The sequence below is a fragment of the Pieris brassicae genome, chromosome Z (genome assembly GCF_905147105.1).
Source record: "Pieris brassicae chromosome Z, ilPieBrab1.1, whole genome shotgun sequence".
In the NCBI taxonomy this organism is placed as follows: Eukaryota; Metazoa; Arthropoda; class Insecta; order Lepidoptera; family Pieridae; genus Pieris; species Pieris brassicae.
Genome location: NC_059680.1, coordinates 8,727,279 through 8,753,319, shown reverse-complemented (window position 1 = coordinate 8,753,319; position 26,041 = coordinate 8,727,279). Strand labels below are relative to the sequence as shown.

Below are 26,041 nucleotides of genomic sequence, written 5' to 3'. Positions count from 1 at the left end.
CTGTCTCTGTGAAATAAATGTTTTGTTTTGTTAATTTTTTCTAAGTTGACAGTTGCTCAGTAGGATTATATCAATAATGTATGAATTCTAGCAAAATTAGTTTTTCAAATTATATGTAATTCATAAACATGCTTTATTCAGTAACATATCGAACAGTAAAATAAGTTTCAATTCGTTATATAGGCACTGCAACATACTGCAGTAATAATTTATAGATTTTTAAATTTATTTCAATGATTTTGGTTATATTTTACATTGGCTTCAAAATAGACTGGTAGCAAACAGTTTTTAGAAGCTCATAATTCAGTCGGTGTATGATTATGTCCTGTATTTTTATGTTTCAATTATTCATGTAGCGTTGAATTTTTATTGAATGTTCCAGTTTTATAATTATTAATGTTGCATTTCTCTGTTACAGGTGAAAATAAACCAACAAATAACAATGTTGATACAGATCCAGTTATTCTGCGAAGAACTCATAGCGTTGAGGCGTAAGTATAATTTGGATTAGTTTTCTTTTTTAATTTGCTGATTATTCGTACCTCGACTTTTTATTGGCATGCAATCAATTCTTCATTATAATTCATAAGCATATTGTTCAATGTTTGTCCTTTGTACAAATTTCTATTAAGTGGTTCAGCTATCAATCTGTTTCTTGTCGCTATCAAATAACTGTCAGGTCTTTAGATTTCATTCGACAATAGTTACACCATTCACTTGTACATATCAGTGACATCGTAAATCACATTCGCTGTCTTCATTTTGTAAAACGATTTCTAGAGTTGGCTACGAAGATTTTTAGTACAGTATATCAGCGTTTTAGTTTGAAATCGACTGTTATAATTGTATGTGGTGGTTGTAAAGTTAGGGCTTCAAATCGAGGAGCATGCACTCTAGAGTCGATTTAGAATTTGGAAGATAAAAGCATGGTGTGTCTGTGTGAACAGTTTCTATCAACGCTACCGTGAAGTGACCGCGCGTATAAAGGCGACATCGTGTCCTTCGATACCACCGGTGCCTCAGACCGCGCTAGCAGCACTCGAGCTGGGGAAAAAGAATAAAGAGATTAACAATGCTACTAATGACGTCAGCCAGACAAGGTGCCGCGGCTTATTTTGCTTCCTTAGCAGTTAATTTTCTATACATTAATTATACAGTGAAAGGCTGCAGTGCTTGGGCTAAATCTAAAATCTATTGCATTTATTATTTTTCATTGTTAACTTCATGTGCATTATTTATGGCTTGTTATGTTTTATTTTTATTAATAAAATGTGAAATATGTTATTTTGGCAAAAATTGTATGATTTTAAAATTTAATTTTTGTCTTCAGGGTAAACGACAAAAAGGAAACGGATACCAATGCTTTGACTGTACCAACTACGTCGTCTAGTACAGTTACAAATAACACAACAACTCGGACGACTGTTAGAAGGTATATATGTAAACTATTTTTAACCCGAATATACATTTGATTGATTTAATAGTGCCTAGTTAAATTGTACTGTTTGTTCACTGCAACAACTAAGAGTTTGCAAATATCAAAACCCATTATTTGAATGTATTTTTAAACTTTGAACAGACACCCCGGAAAATGGTGTATTAGAAGGGTCCTGACTTATAGACATCGGTGAGAATATGATAGTCCAAATTAAGTGGTTGTATAGGAAAAAAACTAAAAATCAGTACGTTATTTGTTTTGTGAGCGTTTGTTATTTAATTAAATTTAATTGGATTATTTTAATATGAGGTTATACCTAAATTGTTAACAGAGGGTAATGTGTCAACGGGCTAAAGGGATACTCAATAATTCATTGGTGATTGGATTATTTAAGTAGTTAGTTTTTGTGAAATATATACAAGAATGTTGATATATCTTCTTTGTAAACGCACCATAGAAAACCCAAATAAAAATTATTTAGTGTTTGCAATCGTGTTATGAACATGTGTGTTTATGTATATGACAGTGGTACGGAAAGCGTAGAGTCGAACAGTAGCAATTCAACTCCAAGTTCAGCGACGCCAACCAAACTGTCGCCTGGGAACATTTTCAAGAACTTCTTCAAGTACATAACACCCTGCAGTAACTATTATTGTACGCTTGAACATTGGAATTTTTTCGCTTACATACACCACGTGGTCAAGACATAAGTAAATATCGTTAAATTAATGCATCTAAGCTGTTTTATTTAGATAATACATTTCCCATTTCAAATGGATTCGACTTCAATTATTCTTATGATTTATAATCACCTCAAAAAGTTTGAATAATGTTCTAATGTTCGGCGTACAATTATGTGTGTAAAATCGTGGCTTCGTCAGTTGTGCTCGGATGTTTTTGTTTTGCTACGTAAAAACGTTTACAGATGTTAAGCATGAGTTAATATATTTTATCACGCTGTGATTCAAGCTATTTGTTTAATAAACACTTAAGTCTGTCTTAATACGAACATAACTAAATCAGTTCTACTTCCTGATCCGGTTTTTATTAACGTTACAGATAGAATTTGAAGTCTTCCATATATTTATTTAATTCATTTCACTAAACAGTAATAAAATATAGAGTTGCTGTACATTAGAAGTTACTAGTACTTATTTACATTCTTTCTAAGTTTTAGTTTTGTTTTTCGAATATTTAGTACCGATTTATTTTAAAATGTCTATTCCCAGTAGTTACCCAGTAGATGTGCATGTTATTGTAGATGTTTTAAATTGAAATGCATGATTAGTTTTATTGACACTCGTTGCTTTTATACTTTTTATAAACCGGCTTAATGCTATACTATGATTTTTAGGAATTAGCATATACAACTATTATTATGAAGGTAGTTTTATAAAATTTCTAGCTAAAATGTTTAAACAAGATCAGAGATTGTTTTGCAGATTAAAGATTATAACAATACCAGTCTCAGTACCATTGTACGTTTATTATAAAAACTCGTATAATCTGAAATGTTTCCAGGTCGTTCGTTCCGCCAGTACGTGATGATGAAAGTGAAACTCAGAGGAAGGTTCACGCGAAACGTGTACGTGAGACAAGAAGATCCACTCAAGGCGTTACTCTTGATGAGATTAAGTCCGCTGAACAGTTAGTTAAAAATAAGACTAACAATGGTACCACAGATACATCGAACGTAACCAAGAAAGAAGAAAACCGTACGGTATGTTGAGTTCAGAACTTATAATTATAGTTCACAGTTGGAATATTTTTATTCAATTTCGCTTTTGGGTTATTAATATGGGAGTGGGTTAAGATGTCATAAGGTGATGGTGAATTCTAATATAATCTTGTACAAACCTGTACAGTGTATCACAGTAGGAGGTCGTTTATCATGTGAATAACCTATATAGTTATATTGTTTTAACAAGTAACTTTTAGTTCTGACTGACTCCGTCGAACCTGTGATTTTTGTCTTCCTTTTTACTTACATGTACAGATACAGAATTGATAACATTTGTGTTAATCCATCGCAATCGCCATAACGATTACAATAGCACCTTTTTCATGAAACGTATCATCAATTGTTTCTTAATAAAAGATGTCATCGTTTGCCTTATAAAGTCATGCTCTTACAGCAGGATTTAATTCTCATGAATGCTACGTATTAAGGTATACGCTGTAATACAATTCAGAAATATGTAGGGTATAGATAAAAGAGATTAATAATAATTAGACAAAAAATGCGAATTTTTAATGGTTATGCCTATCGTGCTCCCAGGATCAGATCAGATCAGGTCAGCTCGCTGTTAATTATTTCACCGCTTGTCGAAATTATATACATTAACGTAGTTGAAGGAATACCAAAATGAAGTAGGTTTGGGCGGGCACAAGCCATGCCACGATAAATAGGGCTATGTTAAAACACTATAAAAAATATTTCTCACAAAATGGCGTCCGAATAGGCGCGAGCATTCGCGACGGGTGGCAGGGACACAGCCGTTTCGTTAGCGCTTGCGTGCGTCACAGCTGCTGCCACGGCGACAATTGCGCCCAACAGTGAGCGACACCCGTCTTGGCGACTGCGATTCGATCCCAATAATAAGGTCTATTCTTGCGTACGAATCGATATTACTATCCATTGTGTATCGGACCTTAATTGAATTATCCACGCTTATGATGAGTGATTTTACAATAGGGTATTAAGTGCTCTTTAAAGCTTTTAGACAAATTTGCAATAGCGTGACATGTTATATTGATTGAAAAATATTTCCGCATTAATTAAGGTAATGCAAAACAATTTTAGATAGCAAGATATAGGTGAATTATATAATTTTCTTACTGCAACAGTATAATACAGCAGATTTTTTTATAATAGCTACACCATGGATAGTAATAAAATGCACAGTGTTAGGAGTCAGCACGCTTGGTGTTTTAATTAGCTTCGTCTATCAGTGTATACAATTCTAAATATCTTAAATTATTATACAGTTTGTTAAATATCTAACGGCTCGTAAAACGCGCTAGAAATTATCGAATTATTAATGTACCGTACTGTAATGTATTATACCACTCATGCTTCATAAAGCTATTAAAAAATGCTGTATGTCAATATACTTACCTGTATGTAAACAATTACGTATTTTGTAGATGTCATAATTTATTGCATACTAACATTCATTGCATGCATGTTATGTGTCAATTTGTATAAGCGTGGGTTTTGTTAGTAAAAAGGACAATTTTCGTTAAATTGTTCAATGAATTACGTAGTTCATTAATGGTTTCTTCTTATTGGATACGTGTGTTTTGCAGTTGCGGTTGGAATGTTAAGACGCAAACTTGTATTGCATGACTGTGATTGGTTGAGATTTTAAATCGCAAAGAAACGCCTAAATTTCCTCTATCACACAACAATGTACAAGAACTACTTATTGTCATTTTATACTCACGAATATTCTGTGTGTGCTTTATTTATCATGTCTCATGTTTTGGGTACTATATCTGAACGGTTTTGTTGAGCCATTTTTCGGCAATTGTCCTTTACTTTGTTGTCATAACAATTCATTCTCATGTTCATTTGCTTCATAGCAAGGTTAAGTACAATAGATTCATGCATACAACACGGTTTCAATGCATTCTATACTTTTGAAATCGTAACTATCACGTATGTAATCCTGGATTATATTCCAAAACCTGAGGATTTGACCAGTTTTTAGGAATTAAGTTAAATAAAGGTCTCTTTTTATGAACAGTTCGAATTAGAGGATGCAAATCTACCTCCACGGTCCACTACCGAAACGGAAGCAACAGTTACCTTACCCCTTCGTCGCCCACCATCAGTGAAGGATAATAACCGCACTGGTTAGTATAATTCTTGTTTAATATTTAATAGTAGAGCTAGAAAGTATTTTCTTGCAGTCTAGGAACACTATTGCATATATTGGACTGAAATTGACGCTTCAGAAAAATACCTTTCAGTGTTAAATTAGCTAGTAATATTTAATGATTATTGCCGTACTAGTAATGCAAATTATACATAGGCCGAATTATTCACAATAAAGCACAAAGGCACTTACAATAACCGAAATTATGATTATATGATATATGAATGCTTCGGGTTTTAAAGCAGTTTAAAGAATATTACAAGGAAACGAATGCAGAGATTTGTTTATCTCGTGCCCCTAGATACAGTACTCTTTTTTTTATCAGACAAGGGACTTTCATACTCAACCATAAGCATAGTTCGGTCTTCTAGTATGTGTACCGTTACAGGTAACTCTGTAACACCAACAACAGAAGAAGAGAAAGATCGCGAAAGTAGTGTCGAAAGTAAATCGTCGAGCAATGCATCGTCATCAAGCACCCAGGCGGCGCTCAATGTGATTCAACGTCGACGCCGACCAAAGCGACGTTCAACCGGCGTTGGACATGTAGATATGGATGTAAGAGATTATTATCATCTTTTTTATTTGTCTCCTTCAGATATATTGTATTTATGCTGTGTATAGACATGCATATAAAAAGGAACCTCATAAAATAATTAGCCTAATTGTACTATTAACTAGAGTTCTCTTCTATATATCTACTAGTCTTCTGTCAAATTACGTTTATGTTGTAATGAACAGAGTACTTCAGTTAAAAGGGTGATTTTATTGATTTAATTTATGAAAAATTTGGACACGTAATCATCAATAAAGAAGACGTTGTGCTACATGGGAGCGAGAGATTTCAAATAACCATTGCATTTAGCATATAAATGTCATACAAATATTTTTTAGTTAATATATTATTATAAAAATTGTAATAAAAATAGGATTAAGCTTTAGGTATTACATGAATCCTCTTATGAGGTGTCATATTTTTTTCTAATATTTTTTTGATTTTGAAATTGTTTTCCTTATATATATTGAGAAGTTTTTAGCCATTTAGGTTAATATGTAATAAACGCAAAAAAAAACTTCAGCTTTACAGTTTTACTATAGACATGTTGAAATATAATACTACTTTTGTTTAGGATATTGTTAATGACCGTGTGGGAGGCAGCGAAGGCGACGGTGATTCGGAAACGGCACAAGTAAGTTTTTTTTTTAAATATTAGCCTATTTGTCTATTACCTATAAATAACCAAGTAGGATATACAAGGCATCCGTGATCAAGAAATCGGGTTGGGTTGGCCTTGTCGTACCTGGACCAAATCCAGGAGGTACCATAAGAAGAGACAAGTTAAAAGTACCCATAACCGCTGAGCATGCATAGTGTAGTAACGATAACGGGTAGATATTCGTGGTCTTTGGCCCTTCGGGAAAAAGGCATTATATTATAAAAAATTAACTCAACTCGACTTAATAAAAATCTTGTAATTTTCTTTTTACAATTAACATGTATTTTATTAATGTAGATATAGCATTACACATTAACTGATGTCAATACATTATATACCCAGGATTTTGAAGGAGACTTTGACAAATGTCAAATGTGGGAGTCAGTAAAACTTTAAGATAACAGATCGCGCGCAATCGCGTTTTAGAAAAATTAAAAATAAGAGGCACAGTTAACATTCACAAACACAGTTAGAGTGATAAAAAATATACGCGAATAAATCTTCGCAAATTCGTTTTTTATTTCCTGAACACGTTTTCGCATAAAAATACTGATTCTGAACACTGTCGTTGAAAGCTTTATCACGAAAGCTCTATAAATTATTTTGTGACAACTTCCTTTTTCAACGACGTATTAAAGTTTTATTTTGGTTTATAAACACAATCAATTTTTGTTTACCTGACGTTTGACAAGGTAAATAATGGGTAACGTGTCTTGTAGGAGTTGAAGAAATAAACAAAATTAATTTTATGTTTTAAATATATTACAATTTAGCCTTCACAATAGTTATAGTTAATTAGAAATATCTAATTTACTGCCATTAAAATAAATTAGATGCGCCGAGTTTAATTCAAAGTCGAGACTTAGCATGCCCTAAGACTGACCATACATCATATAGATACAGAGAGATATATGTCAAAAACAATTTTTGACATACGATATACATTAGCCGTTGCAATGAATAATATTAAAAAAACCAGTAGTAGAGCAGTAATGGCCATTAGGCTTCAACACGCGAGTCCCATCCCTGAGGTTTGATCCTCGGCTGTGCACAGATTGTATGTCTATGTCCGCACCTATCTAACGTTCATGTATGGTGAACGAAAACATCGTGAGAAAACCAAAACGTATAAATCCAAAAATTTACGACATCTGTCAGACAAAAGACTGAACTCTATGAAATAAGAATAAACAGAAACAGTTGCCATCCATATAGGGTTGTCACCACTGCGTAATTATTATCACCAGTAAAAGTTCAGTGACTCATACTCGATCACTATCCAATTTCGCGAAGCCTAAGATATTTAAAAGGGTGACTAAGTGAAATCAATAATACGATACGATCACGGATCATCAAGCAACGACGCCTATAAAATGTCAGTCAAATGTATGCAAAATCGAGTACCTGATTGATGAATATTTTATATGGTTATACTTGGGTATTGACTTTGTTATTGGTATATAATTTTTCACAAAAATATTTGCATTAGACTGTACATTTTTGTGCTAGAAGTTAATTTGTGTTGCGTTGCTTTTATTCGTGAAGCTAAAAAATTTAACGAAACAATAAACGGAGAACACAGTTTTTATATTGTATTGCCAGTAATTTTAAAAACCTACCAAAATGGTAGGTTATACCTCGTTATAAATACATTTTTATTTAATTTAAAAATGCCGAATACAAAGTAATAAAATAACATATAATTTTAAAAGACTCCTTAGCCAAAAATTAAAAAAGTAATTGTATTCATTTATTTCGAATAAAAATTATCACCGTCAAGCTATTAGTAATTGTAACGTGACAGATTGGCTTGAATCCAGTTGAATATAGTTTTAAAACCACTAATAAATAACGCTGTCTCATTTTACACTAGATATACAATGCATCAAACAGTTATCAAAACGTCTGTCTTATTTCAATGTGTAAAGGCTATTTTTATATACTATATAATTTATTGTTACACCGTCTACGTACGTGAAACTTAGGTGTGAAAATAGCGCGTCAGTCCTTCGATCTAAGTCTAAAAAGAAACAAAAGCACAAGGTGAACTTGGGGTCTTCTATAATAATAGGCGCGCTACAACCCTTGTTATTGATCAAAGACCCAAAGTAAATGTTTCCCTTCACAAGAAAGATTTCAACTTTCTTGTATCTAAGGTGAACTATGTATGTTACTATACTATTATACTATGTTATAATAACTCTATTATGAATTGAATAGTTCCATTCATATAAGCAAATTTTTTTAGTTGACATATAAATTGCCTTGATTTTGCATTCATTTTAAATTAAGTAGGAATTTGTGAAGAAAAAAATGGTGTTTTAAATTTTTTATAGTAATTTTATTTTCATACATTTCATACTTTCTTCTTCCTGAAACTGAGAATGATTATTATTTCTGTATTTGATAAAACACATCAATGATGATGAGACAAACGAGGCGGACTAATTTTATAAAATCATTTTCATAGTTCGTAGTTATCACCTCACGTTATTTAGGTAATGCGTTTTGAGAATTGGTGATTTACCAAATAGCTCCATGACTTTCGCGTAGTTTCCTTGAATGACGTCAAGGTGTATTTATATCGACCTTTCTGTTTCAGTCTTGTATAACCCATGGCCGCTTTGTAGAAACCGCAATCCTGATTCGCACACTTGAGGTTCGAATGGAAAATGTTTTGAAAATATTTATTGCATACGCATTTATAAACTAAAATTATCGAGTAAAAAAATGTCTGAAAATGTTATTAACTCTTTTCTAAAGTAGCTAGATGAAAAACCCGGTTTCTTAATACGTACACATTGACATATTATTTTAGAGAAAATTAATTATATTGTGTTAATAATTTATCTTCAAGTCTAGTATCTAGTATTTACATCTAACTGAGCCTTTGTTCTCAAATATTACTTATTTTATTCTACAATTGCCGGATTCTGTTTAAAAGAAAACATATTCTTTCCAAAATTAGTTTATATATATAGTTAAATTAAATAGTTACGTAATAACTTTGTTGAAATCATACTTATTATTGATGTTTTATAAACTCTAACCGTTTTGTTTGTAAACCCTAGCTCGTTAATAATCTACGTAAATAAGTACACTGTGATAATTTTTTTAATGTGGCGATGATTTACATTTTATATATTTATTTTTAGCGTGCGGTGGGATGACGGCTAAACATTGCGCACATGGCCGTATGATGCCATCATTGCATTGGTACTACCTTTTTAAATTTTACAGTTTTCTACGTAGAACTCAATTAAAATTCCTACAGATTGTATTCATGTATGTGTGAGAGGTTAGTGTCGTGTCGTTATAAATTCCAGTATTATCCACTAGATCGTTCCAAAATCAGTATTTAGGTCAGCGGTCTTCTGAAACGAATACACGTAAACTTGAAAATAGAATTTATTTTTAGATAGTTACAAAAGACTTCACCTATTCGAGTGATTTAGGACTCGTGCTTAAAAATAAGAATATAATGATGTATAAGATGAAACTATTTTAATATATGCTTTTTATTAAAAGAAAGGGTTAATTGCCTCATTCTTTGATCTTATAATTTTGTAAGCTCAGCTGTAACTACAAAAATATTTATGATTGACGTTTTATTTATGTTCAGAATAATATTAAGATTCGGATGAGACTTTATTTTTAGAATATATACCTGTTTGCAAGACATCGATTTTTGACAAAGAGCAACTCCTCGATGTCGATGCCAATACTGAGAAAATCAATGTGACAAGAATAGTATTATGAGCATAATTGTTACTCTCCGGTCGAGGCTTTCCTAGGTAGAACAGAAGTTCAGTTTTATTTACAGGTGATGATATCTTCACGTGCTTGTAGATGTTTTTGTCTCAGTTGACTAGGTGTGTACGTCAAAAGCGTCTCGCTCGCACCTATAATCATATGAGTTTGCTGTGACTGTCGACAATATTTTCTCTCTGTCATTATTAGTCTCGGGAAACATTCAGTATGTTTTCTTAACGCGTGGAGTTCGCTCGTTGCACAAAGTAAAATATTTGTTCGCGTCTGCTTAGTGACACGTAATAAAAATGAATCGGAAGCAAGATCGATATTCTTCCCGGCCTCGGAGCCTCACGTCACACTATGGCTCCTCTCCGAGCGTGTTAGGTTCAATGCTGGGTGGACAATACACATCGTATTCTAATAATTATTCTAACTCATACAGTCCAAGCACTTATAGAAACTACAACCCTTACTCTGTAGGCTTAGGGCGACCATCCAGCTTGGGAATATACGGAGGCACGAGCTCTGGCTACGGTGGAGTATATTTAAGCAGTGCGACTTTAGGTTCTTTGAATTTAATGACCCCGGTGTTAAAAAAATTAGATAAAAAAATTTTAGCGAGTCAAAAGAATTTCAAACCGAAGCCGGTGGTGGCACCATTAAAGGTACCGGATATGGTGAACGATGCTCCAGCGATGACCGAGACTCCGCCTGTTAGGCCTGAGAGAAAATCGCGCTCAATGCATAGGAACAGTGTCCTTGATAAGGAGCGTTCCAGATCCTTGACATCTCTCGATAGTGTAAATGGGCTCAATACGCGCTCACACAGTCTTAACTCTTTAGCATCCGATGGATATTGTGTACGTTTATTCATGTATTATTCACATAGATGTTTCATACTTTGAATATAAAGCATATGCGTAAACAAGACAAGAATGTTAAAGTATATACCGGACAATTATAAGGGAAGCAATATTATACCCATTTAAATTTAATAGGAAATTATGAAGTAAAAAAAATGGGCTCTAAAATTTTTATAATAATTTTTATTATCATACATTTCATACTTTTAACAAGTTGATGTTATTTATATATTTTTTTCATTATATGCAAATTTTTTAATGATATGTATATGGTTAAGATACTTGAACAATATATTATCAATTGTAATGTGCGTGTATGTACTACATTTAGTAAATTTTCTATTATGATAATTAAACATTTCAGTCGGGAAGTGAAAGAACTGAGGAGCCAGACGAAAAAGACTACAAGGCCTTGTACGAAGCTTCGAGGAAGGAAGTGAAACAACTACGATTACTGCTTTCCACCTCTGAGCAACAACTACGCGAGGCCCGCGCGACTATCACCAGACTCACACAAGTGGTAAGAGAACAAATCCTTGCATTCTTATTCATTAAATACTGTTACACATATAATATGCCACGTCTTTTTATTTTTTTATAAGCTGCTTCGTATGGGTGAACATTTAATATTTTTGAAATATATAAAAGTTAGACGAATTTAGTGTTTTACCACCGTAACCATCTTTCCTTTTTATAATACATATTAGTATAGGTGATATACGAGTGTTAGTCACATAATTTGCTATTTAAACCTTATAAAAAGTGTTATCAATTGGTTGGCCGTTTTTCTAAGTAGGAATATGATTAATTATTATTTAGCTAAATTTAGCTAAAGTTTTTATGGGAGAAATATATATATATTTATATATATTTATATATATTCTGGTCAGCATATAGACTTCTGTCAATGTACGAAATAAGGTCGCTGGCGTGTATTTAAAATATCAAGGTGTATTATATACATAATACATAATTTGTAGATTGAGCTGCGCATCAACTGTAAGAGAATATAAGATTTTATAATTTATTGTATTTTTATCGAAGTATTGAAGCGAAAAAATACTATTATAGTATACGTTTTTCTTGCTGTGAATTCGGATCTTTGAAATCACTTAAAGTCATTTTTATCATATATGATATATTTTCGTGTGTTATTTAAATAGTAAGGCTTAAAAGGGACATGGTGTACCTTTTCTAATTGTTCAAATACGAGTAAAAGGTTAGCCATCATTGTCTTCTAAACAATTACTGTTTCGCTGAAAATTGTCTCCAGCTACGCCATGTGCTTTAACCATGAACCCATGGGGTTTGCTAATGCTTTTGCAATTTCATAAAAACATTATACGATTTAGGTTTAAGGAGTTCGATACCTAGCTAATGGCCAGCTAATTGATACGTATTATGACAAACTCTTAGAGCGAATGCTATAAGAATGCAAAGCGAAATGAGAATATGGAGAGCAGATTTCTTGACAGTTTTTAAAGATACAAAAAACATTAGCACTTTATTCGAAATCTTAATACAAATATTTGTGGAGCTTTTTATTACATTAGATGTTTCGGCGCTGACACCTCTAAACTAGAATAGATAAAGAAGATATTAATATTGTACATTTTAATTGTTGCATACAAACATCGTAGTATTTAACGCGCCCGTGACATTATGCGTCATTACAAATTTGCGCCCCCATTTAAAATGTTTTGACTAATCCCCGCCCACTGTAAGCACTAATTATGTCTACACATGCTCAATGACAGATTGGCTCGTGTTTTGGCTATCTGTACTCGCTCATCACATGTCTTGTCTCGTTCGTTTTGAAACCAATTGTCCGTCAAGGATCTTTATGGCTATTTATGCAGGCGAATTGTGTGATCTTGTTTTATTTATATTAAGAGGGTGGTAATTGAAGAACTTATTTTGGGCTACTCATGTTAATCTCGTCATAGTTCTTTCTCTATTCCAAATGGGAATGATGTTATTACGGTTTATATGTAATATAATATACATTGTTTAATTTCAGAATCAAAATTCATTGTCAGAGATAGAAAAACGCGAAAGGAGGGCCATGGAAAGGAAACTGTCCGAAATGGAAGAAGAGCTTAAGGTACTTAACATATTTACAACACATACACTCAACATACACGATACAGAGAATATTTGACGAATTGCATTATAAATAACAATCTGTTGAGCTTAATGTTGCGCTAAGCGGATACCGAAATGGCGTACATGTGCCAGCTATGAACGATAAGTTAATATATGTTCGTTTTGTAGCAATTGCAAAAGTTAAAAGCCGAGAACGAAAGGCTGAGGGCTGAGAACCGTGCGCTTACTAGGGTCGTAAGCAAATTGACCAACTCGGCCGCAAAATAGGTAAATGTGTTGGAATGACCACAGTGGCGACATCGTGCGACGTTGTCATATAATATTGCTATCATTCGTTTCTCTTACTCACTGCTGCTTTTACACACTTATTGCCGTCTAAAAGATATTTCATTTTGGTTTTAATATGTAACTATGATGAGTCGTATTATTAGCGTTATGTCACATTCGTTGTTGGATATTTGCATTTCAAATAAGAGTCGCTCGCCCGAGGTCTATATATATATGTAGTAATTTGTACGACTTAGGGAATATTGAACACGGGTGAAGCTTTAATAGAATATATACTAAATTGTCGACACGTTTAAAGTGAGTTTGAGAAATGAACCACGTTTTGACCACGCCACGATTACAGCGAATTTCCTAGTTGCACCGAAAAGTCTCACAAACAAGGCGATGAGAGTTTTGGGCATTCGAAATATTAATTTTGTATTTGCCCAAGTTTCTACCCTATGCGAGACTTTGCATTAACTGTGTGCTATGCAGGCATGCTTTTATGTGTCTAACACTTCAGAACTCGCATATTCCATCAAAATTATCGTTATATGTTTGATATATGGAAAATGTTACAGACTTTCACACGAATATTGAATAAGCAATATAAAAATCACTTGCATGAATCATGTGTTTAAATAGTGATTTATAGTTTATAGCATATTCATTGTGTGTCCGAAAAGGTGAAATAACAAACACTGCTACAAATATTCCAACACAAGAACACAAAATTTTAGTATCATTTTGTGTAAGCGCAATATTTTTTTAAATAAGCCTACCTGGATTATATTTTTATATTCACAGGGCTAGTCTAACATTGTCCCCTATTAAATGCGTTTAATAAACATAATGTAAATATGTAAATTATTAATAAAATCATTTCTATTCGCCTAAGTTCTATTACGATGTACATTAAAAAATGCGTTCATGTATAAAATTCTATAAATCTATTAAATTGTTTATATGAAATCATATTAATATAGTTATGACGGTAATTTCATTTTAATATAAAACACTGTTATCTTCAGAGTATCCTGCCAAAATTTTACAGCAATTTCTACCCTCAGCACGAATTTCACGATATATTTCTGTTTTATTCGTCAATGTGATGATGTGTCTATAGCTAGCAGTTAGCAATTTCTAGTGATCGTACTTATTGAGCATTCACCTGTAAAGCGTTCTTGCCCATATTAGACTACATTACCAAAACTATATTTTTCTTTTTTTAAGTGTAAATACAGCATACGCGACTGTCATGTCTTTTTGAGGCACTAGATCGTTTTCTAGAAATATCATGAATATGTTCGTAGATGATGTTTGGCTCGTTGCTTGGCTCTATTTGTTGTTCAATTTCACCAAATTAAAAACCGCGAATGCTCGATGTTCTCCAGCATCACCTAAAATCGGTCACGGAGCGTTGCTTAAGCTTTCAGTACAGTACAATGTATTACGTAATCTTAACTATTTGTAAATACCGATCCAATTTACCATTTTCAAGTTCATTCAAGTATTCATCTAGGTTTACAGTTACATTTATTTAAAATCAAGTTGCAATGAAATAGTATTGTAGCGTGAGATAACGCTCACTAATTGATACACACATAATAAAAGAAATTGATTGATACCGCAATCTAACTGAGTGAATTAATTAAAATATAAGTTAAACAACTATATGAACGCATTTTATGTGACTTTAAAGAATTTGGTCGAATAGTTCCTTAGGCATACGAATTTGATTTTAATTAACTCCGTAAAAGAAATATTGTAATCACATTTTATTATTACAGAATCAACAAGCGTTGCAAGCAGAAAATCAACGATTGAAAAACGAAAATGGAGCATTAATTCGTGTAATTAGTAAACTATCCAAGTGATAATGTATTGGATAATTTATTCAGGCTAAGGCAATTGCGAGCGAGTCGTATGGACAATTTATACGTGTTACATTTTGTACTTTTGATAAAGATTTGAAAATAATGCAAACGATAATTTTGTCTCAATCAAATCGGATTTGCGTGTTTTTCTACTTCACCGATTTAATGTTTTTAACCTTTATACAGTATTATGAATATCAATAAAATAAAATCATCCATCACCATTGCAAGTGTGATCAATTTGCTTTTAAAATTTAGATATTAGTTATTTCAGAACAAGGCGGCCTATATTTATTGCTTTGAAGGATAACCTGAAACCGTTGAATATTCCACTGTACATTGGTCTTACACTTGTCAAAAGTCGTCATAAATTTGTTATTGGTTAATCGTAACTTTATATGAATCTATTTAGAATATACTTTTTAAACGAGCGGCGGTAATACTTGTATTACTAATGCATTTATATAACGTAGATGTATACAATAGGTAGTCACGAAATAATTGGAAATGTGATATATCAATTACTAAACTTTTGAACATATGAACTTAGATGTATGTTAGGTGTTTTAGTATTTTGAAAATATAGTAGGTTAAAGAATTGTTTCTTCATATATTATTTAATTGAAGGACTATTGTCTTGTTTTTCTTTGTACACTAAACGTTGATATTTATTGACTTTATTTTTGTAGTTTAAATATACATCACCTTATAGAATGTGTTCGACCATATGAAATTAATTTGACCTATTAAACGTCAGCAAAGGCACCGTGAACTTAAAGTCTTACCTTTTAATAAAAACTAAACCGGTCTAACAATAGTTTTGACTATACGATTTGACTGGCTTAGTTATTATAAATGTGGTAAAAATCAAAGTCTTAAAGGACTAACGGCAATTTTTACTTAAGAAAGATTTTAAGAGATTTTGGCTGCTTTTTAATACATCACACCTGGCACCGATGGCAACGGCAAAATGACACCGAATCATCGATACGCACTGTGTAACCGCTTATTATTATCATAAATATATAAAGATTGTCTGAAAATAATCGTCACAGCTATCGTTCCAAATTGTATGCCGGCTTTGTTTTCATATCAACATTATTATAATTATATCTTTTTCGTATAAGTATAGAATGCCATAGCTCTTGAAAAGGGTGTTTATAGTTAAGTAAGCATGTTAATTTTAATTGTTATTTGTAGTGGCAAGTTTTAATTTTGTTTTATTTTATTTTATAGAATACAATAATTGACGATAAAAATATTTTCGGTTTTTGACTTTTGCCTACGATTAAATTTGACCTTTTTTATTTATATTAAAACCTAACTTATTGCTTTGCCATGTATAAATTTAAAGAAACGAAACTTAAACACATTTCTACGGGCCTTGATGTATTTCTGTCAAATCACGCAAAGGTTTTGGGAACATGTCGTTAAGTTTTATTTCTTATTCCTACAACTGTAAATATACGATTTATGAATTAAGGATTTAATTTATTTAACTCATTCTTATATTTTCAACGTTGGTCAGTCTATAAATTATATTTAAAATAGGGAACTCGCTTCGAAAATTAGCATTAAAAAATATATTTATTGTTATTATAGGAGTATTAAGATGTTTATTAATATTTTTATTTAGATCTCTAGTATGTTTCCTTGCCATTTCCCTATTTTAAAACATTCGTCGATCATGTAAGTTGAGTTTTGATAAGCAATTCAAAATGGTTAAAATCATTATTAAATCTCCACTTTCTTAACGAACCTTAGGAAGAGTTAATCGTAACGTCAACGTGCTTATTTTGTTTATTATCTTCTCATCTCTTTCTCTCAACTCAACTTGTATGAGATTGTGTATTTTTATTTGTGACATAAATATGCAATGTTCTTTAGATTTAAGGATTTACAGGATTTACTTAACGGCTAAATAAATTTTTATCACAAAGTAAAACATTAAACCCTCCTATATTATGTAAAGCCTTTGTAGAGAACAAAGAATAAAGATATTGATTTCTGAAGTTAACTATTATTTGACATATTCGTTAAAAAAAGTAGGCCAAATATTATTGTTAAACGTTGGAGGAAAATATACAATCGATAACGTTTGTTTAAAATCTTAGATAAAAACAAATGATAGATTTATATTAAAAGATAATTCCGTCAGACAACAATACTAAAAATATTTCATGTTTTTTCTTCAATCACTCATTTCATATTTTAACTTACATTTCTTATAATTAAAAAGTAACTAGTCTGGCCATAAATACGGTTACATAGAAACTTTTCTTTTTTTAACTTATTTTTTTGAATTTGGAACACGTATCTATGTTTAAAATCTTCTTTCAGTCAGACTAAAGGTCGATAATACAGCACGATTCAGGTGGATATATCTTCTAAAAAAATGTTTTTGAAATCTGACGCTTGGTAAAGCCCTTCAACCCTTATTTGTATGAGGCTGGGCCATGCATTCACTTCCTTGCATTTGGCAACCTAACCTAACGATATATGTCACTGTGGAAATGACGGTGAATCATATATTCTTTGCCTGTCCTCAACATGACCGTTCCGCTTTTATTTTCTAGCTTTTGTCCATTAATATTCCTTTTCCTACTTCTTTTTCTGTCCTTGAACTGTATACAGAATTTTAGCCAGTTTCATTTTTCATAACAATATAAAATTATAATCATTTATGTACTTATTATATACTAAATTTATCTGATACTTTTCTAAATTCCGATCCGTTTTCCAACACAATAAAATAAATCTAACAACACACTTCCTAACTTTTTTTTGCATGCCTGACGCACAAACCGTGCAGGCCAAGAAAGGAAAAAAAAACTTTTAATTTAAACAAATTCATTCCTGTTCATTATCGAATTACAAGAAAATAGGTTTACAGTGATCGCCTTGCACAAAGTGGGTATGGAGCCGTCAGTCATAATCCAGACGTTTCCAAAGCTTGGTAAGGTGTACGCTTACAGTTCTAAAGAAGCTGCTCAAGTGGTCGGTAGGGTACAACGTGGTCATTATCCTGCGTCAATGATAGTGGGACGTGTCTTATCAACGAGTAACAAAAACTACATTTTTGTGAAAAAGGAGTGAAAACTTGTGTATCAACAAGATACAGTCTTGGATCATGTTGTGAAACCTCTAAGTAATACCATTTTTTAAATATACTTTCCAGCAGGATTCTGCACCTGGCCATAAGGCACAAACTACCCCAACCCGACTTGTTCCGTACTTTATAAGAGCTAAAAACTGGCCCTCATATAGCCCAGACCGCAACCATTTAGAATTCAAATTATTGTCAATTTTAGTTTTAGACGACACGACACGGCGACATTGAGTCTCTTAAAAAATCTGTGGAGCAAGCAGTGGCGAATTTCGAATAGATTTATTTATTATCTTTTTCGGGGTCCTTAATATATATGTAAGACGTAGGTGTAAATTTATATAATAATACTTAACTTATAGCTAGGCTGGACTAGTTATATAGATAAAATTTAAAAAAAGATCTCTTTATTCGGTTATTAAAAAATCTCAATTAATCGTGTAATGACATCAAGTTTAAGATTTTTGTCCGTGACAAGACTCGGTCTATACTCCACATCCCAACAGATCCCTTAAGTGAAGAACACGGTCACGAGTATATATTGAATCTGACATACCAAGTCATAACTTGGTATGTCAGATCCAATATACATTTGTGGAAACATAATAAAACAATATAATTTCTGTATTTTTATTAAAAAATAACAACACACAGAAAATACACCATATAATTCTGGATACTCCTTTGTATAATAATAGAAAATAGACATTTTTTTCAGAATATGTATTTACAAAATCGCATAGACATTGAGTAGGTACTCAAGGGCAAGAAGACGTATAGTAGTTCAAAAATAGTTTTCATCTATATTATTTGTTAGAATTCTGAAAATTTCATATTTATTAATTATTAAGATAGAAAAATACTAAGCCAAATATATAATAGCTAAATAGCAATTGGGTATTTTTATTTTGGCATCAAATTATTAAATCTAAAGACACTTATTTAAATAAATATACATTTATTATCATCTAAGTTACAACTAGCTGTTATATTTAAACAAGTACTTAAATACTGAGAAAAATAGGAAGGTATAGGGAGTAAAGAGTACATCGTATTTTTACGGTTTAGTGTATATAGATTTTAACAAGATTATTTTGATATACTAGTTGGTGAATCTAGCAATTTACGAGTGCAAGAATCGAACAATTTAATTTACACAGAGAAACATTGACTATTCGGGCTTAATTTCATTATGAACTTACACATACATATACTCTACTGGACAAGCAACAAAGATTTAAATGTTACCTATATACTTTTTTGCTCTGGGATTAGTATGCTGGATCATTGGCTCTTCCCAGATACAGGGTTTTAACACATTACTTATTGGATCAACACCTTATTTTGTACCAGCCGAATGCATTGTCGTAGTATCCGGAGCTTAGAACTTATTAATCTAAGAGGAAAAGCTTTAGTTATATTTATTACTACAACAATCTAATTATGAAAGTACATACAACAATAGTATCAAGAATTTATATTATTTGAAAAAAGGAGCTGATAGAACTTTCGCCTGAGTTTATTCAACTCTCGATATCTTTGGTTACATACCTATTATACTGACAGCTGGTAATTTAAAAATACTACCAATTAAAATATATACAGTGATAAATAACACTACCTTAATTTTGAAAATTTTGAATACATTCAAGGAAAATGGTAACCATCATGTTTTCTAATATCATTGCTATGTTTTAGGGAATGATTCTATAAGTCAAGGTTAATCTACAACAATAAGTGTTGTTTTGTAGCTGAGAAGTCTTATTTTCTACCTAGCGAGTTTCTTAATTATTCGGCTAAATGAAGGTATTAGTTTACTTTATCTTATAAAAATAGCTTTTTTAGATGATTGTCGGTGTCAGGTCACTCAAATGCAGTTCGAATCGTGGAAATGATGAAGGCCAGATTTTATGCTGGAACCAGTCTCGCCAAATTGACTTGGTTTGAAATTTAAAATACGCACTTAATTAATACGATCTTCGAAATAGTTTACAAAAGTTTTCTAATTTGATAGTTGCAAAGATTAATACTAAATAGTTCATTTTAAATTACACTATTGTCTGTGTAAACTTATTTTAACGGGAAAAATAATCGTAAAAAGACCTAAACGATGATGATAGTTCCCCAAAAACATAAGATAGTAAGTATACCAAAGGAACGGTATTGATTGCGTAAAAGTAATCAGAACGATTCGTTATTCCAGCTATGTTTCCGATTATATCTCCAATTGTCCTTACAATTCTATGACATATATCACGTCTTGTTATGTTACCTGGTGTTTCCAATATTATATCCATCGCATAATGTGACCTCGATCTAGCGGGATATCAACGAACGGCAACACCATTTATAGTGACCACTGCGTTGGGTCCGGTAGGTTCTGGCTCGTAAGCTGAGTCAGTGTCGCTTCGTCGTCCGTAAGCAGAGTTTTCAGCGAGGCTTCCACTGTAGGGAGAATCATATAGATTGTCAGTCACGTGGTCATATATATTCCTTCCATGGGTATCATGTAGTGAAGCATAACTCATCACGGCTGCATTTTGATCTTCTTTCCTCTCAGCACCTTCTATGTTTTCAGTATTCTTTACAGGTGTAGCTTTACGACTGGAATGGAATAATATAATTTGAAATTAAGCCAAGAAGACAAATAAGAAAAAACTGCGTGATACGTTCATCTAAGCAAATTAGACCCACATTAAATTCTTATCTTTTTAGCTGGGCAAAAAATGTATAGTAGGCATACTTACAGTCTTAGGTAAATGACTCCCAATAACATCAATAGGAAGAGAACTATGCCGCAGCCAACTCCAACGCTCAGAGGTAGAGTCCCGCCTTCTGCAGCTTCATTTTTAGCCAGCTCGCAGCGGGGTTCCTCTCCTGACCACTTTCCATCATCTAGACATTTACGTAGGAATGGTCCGACTCTCTGATATTGCGGAAGACAGTGGTACTCTATAGAACTTCCAAATAGCGTAGAGCTATTTGATATGATTATGCGCCCATTCTCCATAGTACCCGGGGATTTACAATCAATGGCTATAAATAGAAAGAAAATACAGATTATATAGACATATATACATATTAACTAAAATTTCTTTGATTTTTAAACGATCATTTGGGTAAAGGCAGTTGCTATTGCGATAATTAAGTTATAGATGAATCAGTGTCCACTGCAATCGAGTACAAAGGACATTAACACGTAAGCCTAAAACAGGATATGAGGCACATATTTCCATGTTTCAGTATTTAAGGCCCTATCCCAATACGATTGCTGTGTCAGTGTTTCGGGCCGAACTACGGTGCGCAGTTGAGAGCTGTAGCACTGAGGCGCGCTGGCCCGTGATAACAATTAGTTATGTAAAACATTAAATTAATGTAATTTTATCAATATTTTTTTCTGAAATGGATTACTTGACTTGCGATAAAATATATTGTGTAAATTTAAAGATCTTAAAATGAATTCAAAGTGTCAAAAATATGCTGTGTTTGTTTTTTTTTTCTATCGAGCGAAGTTATTTAAATCGTGTATCGATCTTTCAAAATGGATAGATAAACTACTCAACTCCACTATATATTTTTTCCATTCGCCCTACTTCAAGAAACGATGACAAAAATGGAAAGAAACAATGATTTTTTTTGGAGTTTGGCGACCGGATAGGTCCTTAACTTCCGAACGACATAAACTTCAGTCCGAAACCAAGCCACCAAGATGAGATCTAACGGTATGGGCAGCTAACGTGCTATAGTGACAGCCCAGCGAGAAGACATTTTTTTTCATCGTTTATCGTTGTAGAACATTTAAGATTGTCTAAATGTTGGACACGTGATTCACAAAGCTTCACGATACTTGTTGAATGATTATAAATCATAATAGAAACTACTACATACGGAAGCAAACAGGAGGTGCTCCACTCCATTGCCCTTTTGGTAAGCAAGTACGAGTCTGGATTCCCTTTAAACTGTAACCTCTGTCACACCGGTAATGAGCTTCACCGCCAACACTTAGTGTTGACGTCACGACGATAAGCCCTACGCTTCCCTTAATTTGAATTGCAGGATCGTTACATGTTATTTCTGAAAAATATTGAAATGATCAAGACTTAAATGCATTTGGATATATGGAACTCTGAGAGAGTAAAAAATATGCACAAAAGTGATAAAAAATATATTCATACTAACAATTTTATACATATTTATTCGGTTAATTATAGTTTAATTAAGAGGTGTAAATTAAAGTATGTTTTATCATGATTATTAATTTGAAAAACTACACTATCGTTATTAGGACAAGATAGATACTATAGCTACTAATAATTAGCTTTATCTTTAGATTACGACGTTAGGTTTGACGTATTTTTACTGAATTTACCTTTGCAAACAGGTGCTTCTGAACTCCAGGTGCCGTTGTCTTGGCACAGTCTTCTCGAAACCCCGTCTAGTTGCCAATGTTCGTCACATTCGTAGAGGGCCGCCGCTCCATAGTAGGTAGCATTCGTCGCAAGAGTCACCTTGCCATTTTGTAACCGAGCTGGGTTGCCACAATCAACATCTGAAAATTATAAGGTAATAACAAATTTTACCTACGCTGGTACAAATGTCTATAAAAATACTCCTTAGTTAAATAACATATAATCAATTCATTATTTATATTTAATTACATTGACAGCGAGGTGTAACTCCGCTCCATTGTCCGTTGTCCTCGCAAGTCGACAAACTCTCGCCAACTACTTTATAGCCTCTTTCACAGCGGTATTTCACCAAAGCCCCGATCTGGTAGGTCTGCTTTGAACTGGCAGACGTGCGAATGAGTGTTCGGCCGTGTATTCGGTCGTTACCAGTGACTGATACTATGCTGTTTTCAGCCACAATTGGTTCAGGGCATCTAATCTCTGTAAAAAGATGAAAATATTTTATACGCCAAATAAATGATCTCGAAACAGATACATCGCATGACGCGCGGACGACTTGCCGATTTTCCCACGATATTGGGCCGTCATCGTACTAGCGATTGTTAAATGTGCAAATAGGCAGAAAGTCCATTGGTCCACAACAGGGGACCGAACCTATGACGGCAGACCATAAGAGTCGCACATTGCAACCACTATGCCAACACTGCTTTGAATTGATAGTAAGCCATATTATTGAATTGTAAACGAAGCTCTGGTTTGGTGACGTTTGAAGTCCGAAGGATCATTTTAAAAACATAAGATATCCTTATATGTCAATGGTCCGTGTAGTTGTTGCACTTTGCTTATTTAATTCAAGTATATTTCCGGATAGACTGCCATACACTTTGTGTTTATATAAGTATTATGATGACTTGCCTTCACATCTAGGTGAGAACTCGCTCCATTGATAGGTGTCCAAGCACACTCTCTTTACAGGACCTACTAGTCGGTAATTAGCTGTGCAAGAGTACTGTACAATGCTGCCTAAGTGAGTGGTGCTATTCAGGAATTCAGCCATTCCATAAGGTAATGTCTGAAGCTTTCCACAGTCAACGTCTGCAAATATTTATGACATTTATTATTTTTTAATCGCCATTTATAAGGTTAGGATATAAATATTAGTAGTGTACGCTAGCTTAGAGTATATATTTTTAATTATTGTTATACATAAAAAAGAGACACTGCCAGATTACGGGTGCCATGAAATACCAAAGTTAAAGGTATTCATAAAAAGAATTCAAAAAAAGAACGCATTATCTCTGGATTCCGAAACACACGCTTTACTATTAACGCATCAAATCCTCTTATGGCAAACGAAAACCAATATCATTCAACTAACTCGGGTATAAATTACGCGATGAATACGAAAAGTACATACATTCACATTTTGGAGATTCACCCGACCATTCACCGTCCGGTTGACATATTAAACTGTGCTCGCCGACCAATTTGTGTCCCTTCTCGCAATGGAAATCGATAGTTGAATGTACATTATAATCATAGGCTTCCATATAACCCCCTGGCGGAACATCAGGGGTGTCGCAGGTTATCACTAAAAATAATTAAACGTAATTATTTTCCATACCAATTAGGCATTTCTGTATCATATATTTAACCATATAATATAATTATAATAAACTAACGAGATAGATGAATTAGTGTGGCGTGTGAGAATGTAATCAAACGCGACGCGCTATCGTTAACATTTCGTTTGAATTGACTATGAACATAGAAGTTATCTATGATGAAGTTTATTATTTATTATATTGTTGATACTTACATTCACATGCTGGAATGTCATGAGACCATTTTCCATCTCGATTGCACGTTAAAATTTCAGCTCCTGCCAGCCAATAGTCTGGCTCACAGTTGAATTGTGCTAGAGACTCATACGTAGTTGTTCCGTTAAGCAACTTAAAGGAACCCTTATAGAGCTGAGCCGGTGTGCCACAATCAACATATTTACAGGAAGGTGTATTGCCGCTCCAGACGCCACCCAGAGTACATGTCATGCTCTACAATTTAATATGTAATAGTACCTCGAACGTATATGAGTTTAAGTTGAAATTTAAAAAACCCAAAGAAACCATCAACCAGTAGGTAGGTAGGTAACCGAGCCTAGACAATGATTGTTTCTTTAGAACCGAAAAGCTTCTTAAAATATACATCATATGCATTAACAAAGCCACGGAATAATTTATTAAATGATTATTAATAGATACACACCGGCTCTCCAAATAGAATGAATCCATTTTGGCATATGTACGTCGCTAAGGACCCCGCTTTATGTCCATCGACAGTGACTGTGGCTCCAGTAACAAGAGGAGGATCAGGACACCAGTCAAAGAGACATTTAGGAGTCTCTCCGCCCCATAAACCTTCGTCTCCGCAAGTCCTCTCAGTGTCTCCAACCAGGGTATAATTTTCACGACAAGAATAAACAGCTTTCGCACCGTGTGTTGTACGCCCTTCAACTAATGTGACTTCACCGTCCTGGATTGGCGTAAGGCCACCACAGTTGACATCTATACCAAGGTAAAATATTAGTGATTTGTTTGTTTTTGTAGAAAAATAAAGCAGCAAAACTAGATACCAGTTAACTTCCTGATATAGGACGTTTATTATAATTAAAATGAAGCTAGATTTGCTTATTTACATTTATGATTATTCAATATGTTAAAATTGCTGTTATCTGTAGGTTAAACTACTTATTATCGCTAGGTTTATTAAAACAAGGTAACATTGAGAACCGTATCATAATATACTTGTAGGTATGCCTTTTAAAATGACACTAGTTCTTGGTTAGATACGAACGAGCCTCTGTCATATGGTCGAAGTACATATATAGTCATCTCAAACAAGTGTCACAAAATCCCTATGGATGGGCCAATTCATTATTGAACACCTTAAGGCGAATCGTTGGAAGAGAGGCGACACCCGCTTGTCATCATTGTGACTGTATAGATGATACGGTGAGGCATACAGTGGAGGAGTGTCCGGCTTGGGACTACTTTCGCTCGGTGCTTGCTGATAGCATTGATGGCAATCTGTCGCTTCCACTAATTATTCAAAGAATGGTAGAAGC

At 33.3% G+C, this 26,041-nt stretch overlaps 2 protein-coding genes across 15 annotated transcripts in view; one reads left to right on the top strand and one right to left on the bottom strand.

The window, feature by feature from the left end:
- The window catches only part of LOC123718427 (protein phosphatase 1 regulatory subunit 12A-like), a 28,814-nt gene extending 11,400 nt beyond the window's left edge, over positions 1–17,414 (top strand). For 2 of the 13 annotated variants that reach the window (XM_045674899.1, XM_045674888.1), the window contains 14 exons: positions 419–491; positions 948–1,100; positions 1,331–1,432; positions 1,965–2,063; positions 2,960–3,158; positions 3,901–4,041; positions 5,188–5,296; positions 5,708–5,877; positions 6,450–6,509; positions 9,139–9,195; positions 11,517–11,672; positions 13,173–13,256; positions 13,427–13,525; positions 15,316–17,414. In XM_045674899.1, the coding sequence (XP_045530855.1) occupies positions 419–491; positions 948–1,100; positions 1,331–1,432; positions 1,965–2,063; positions 2,960–3,158; positions 3,901–4,041; positions 5,188–5,296; positions 5,708–5,877; positions 6,450–6,509; positions 9,139–9,195; positions 11,517–11,672; positions 13,173–13,256; positions 13,427–13,525 (1,502 nt within the window). In that variant the 3' untranslated portion in view covers positions 15,316–17,414. Of the gene's footprint in view, positions 1–418; positions 492–947; positions 1,101–1,330; positions 1,433–1,579; positions 1,628–1,964; positions 2,064–2,959; positions 3,159–3,900; positions 4,042–5,187; positions 5,297–5,707; positions 5,878–6,449; positions 6,510–9,138; positions 9,196–11,516; positions 11,673–13,172; positions 13,257–13,426; positions 13,526–15,315 lie in introns of all 13 variants that reach the window. The other 11 variants (XM_045674902.1, XM_045674897.1, XM_045674892.1 and 8 more) reach the window with 10 other exon arrangements.
- A 2,047-nt stretch (positions 17,415–19,461) lies between these two features.
- The window catches only part of LOC123718724 (CUB and sushi domain-containing protein 1), a 48,729-nt gene continuing 42,149 nt past the window's right edge, over positions 19,462–26,041 (bottom strand). The window contains exons 10-19 of one of the 2 annotated variants that reach the window (XR_006755062.1): positions 25,183–25,481; positions 24,737–24,971; positions 24,335–24,508; positions 23,833–24,012; positions 23,167–23,397; positions 22,878–23,057; positions 22,397–22,582; positions 21,256–21,544; positions 20,781–21,112; positions 19,463–19,904 (exon numbers count right to left, since the gene is read on the bottom strand). Coding sequence is in view for 1 of the 2 variants with exons in the window: in XM_045675466.1 (XP_045531422.1) it covers positions 20,836–21,112; positions 21,256–21,544; positions 22,397–22,582; positions 22,878–23,057; positions 23,167–23,397; positions 23,833–24,012; positions 24,335–24,508; positions 24,737–24,971; positions 25,183–25,481 (2,051 nt within the window). In the remaining variant the exon portion in view is untranslated. Of the gene's footprint in view, positions 21,113–21,255; positions 21,545–22,396; positions 22,583–22,877; positions 23,058–23,166; positions 23,398–23,832; positions 24,013–24,334; positions 24,509–24,736; positions 24,972–25,182; positions 25,482–26,041 lie in introns of both variants that reach the window. The other variant, XM_045675466.1, reaches the window with a different exon arrangement.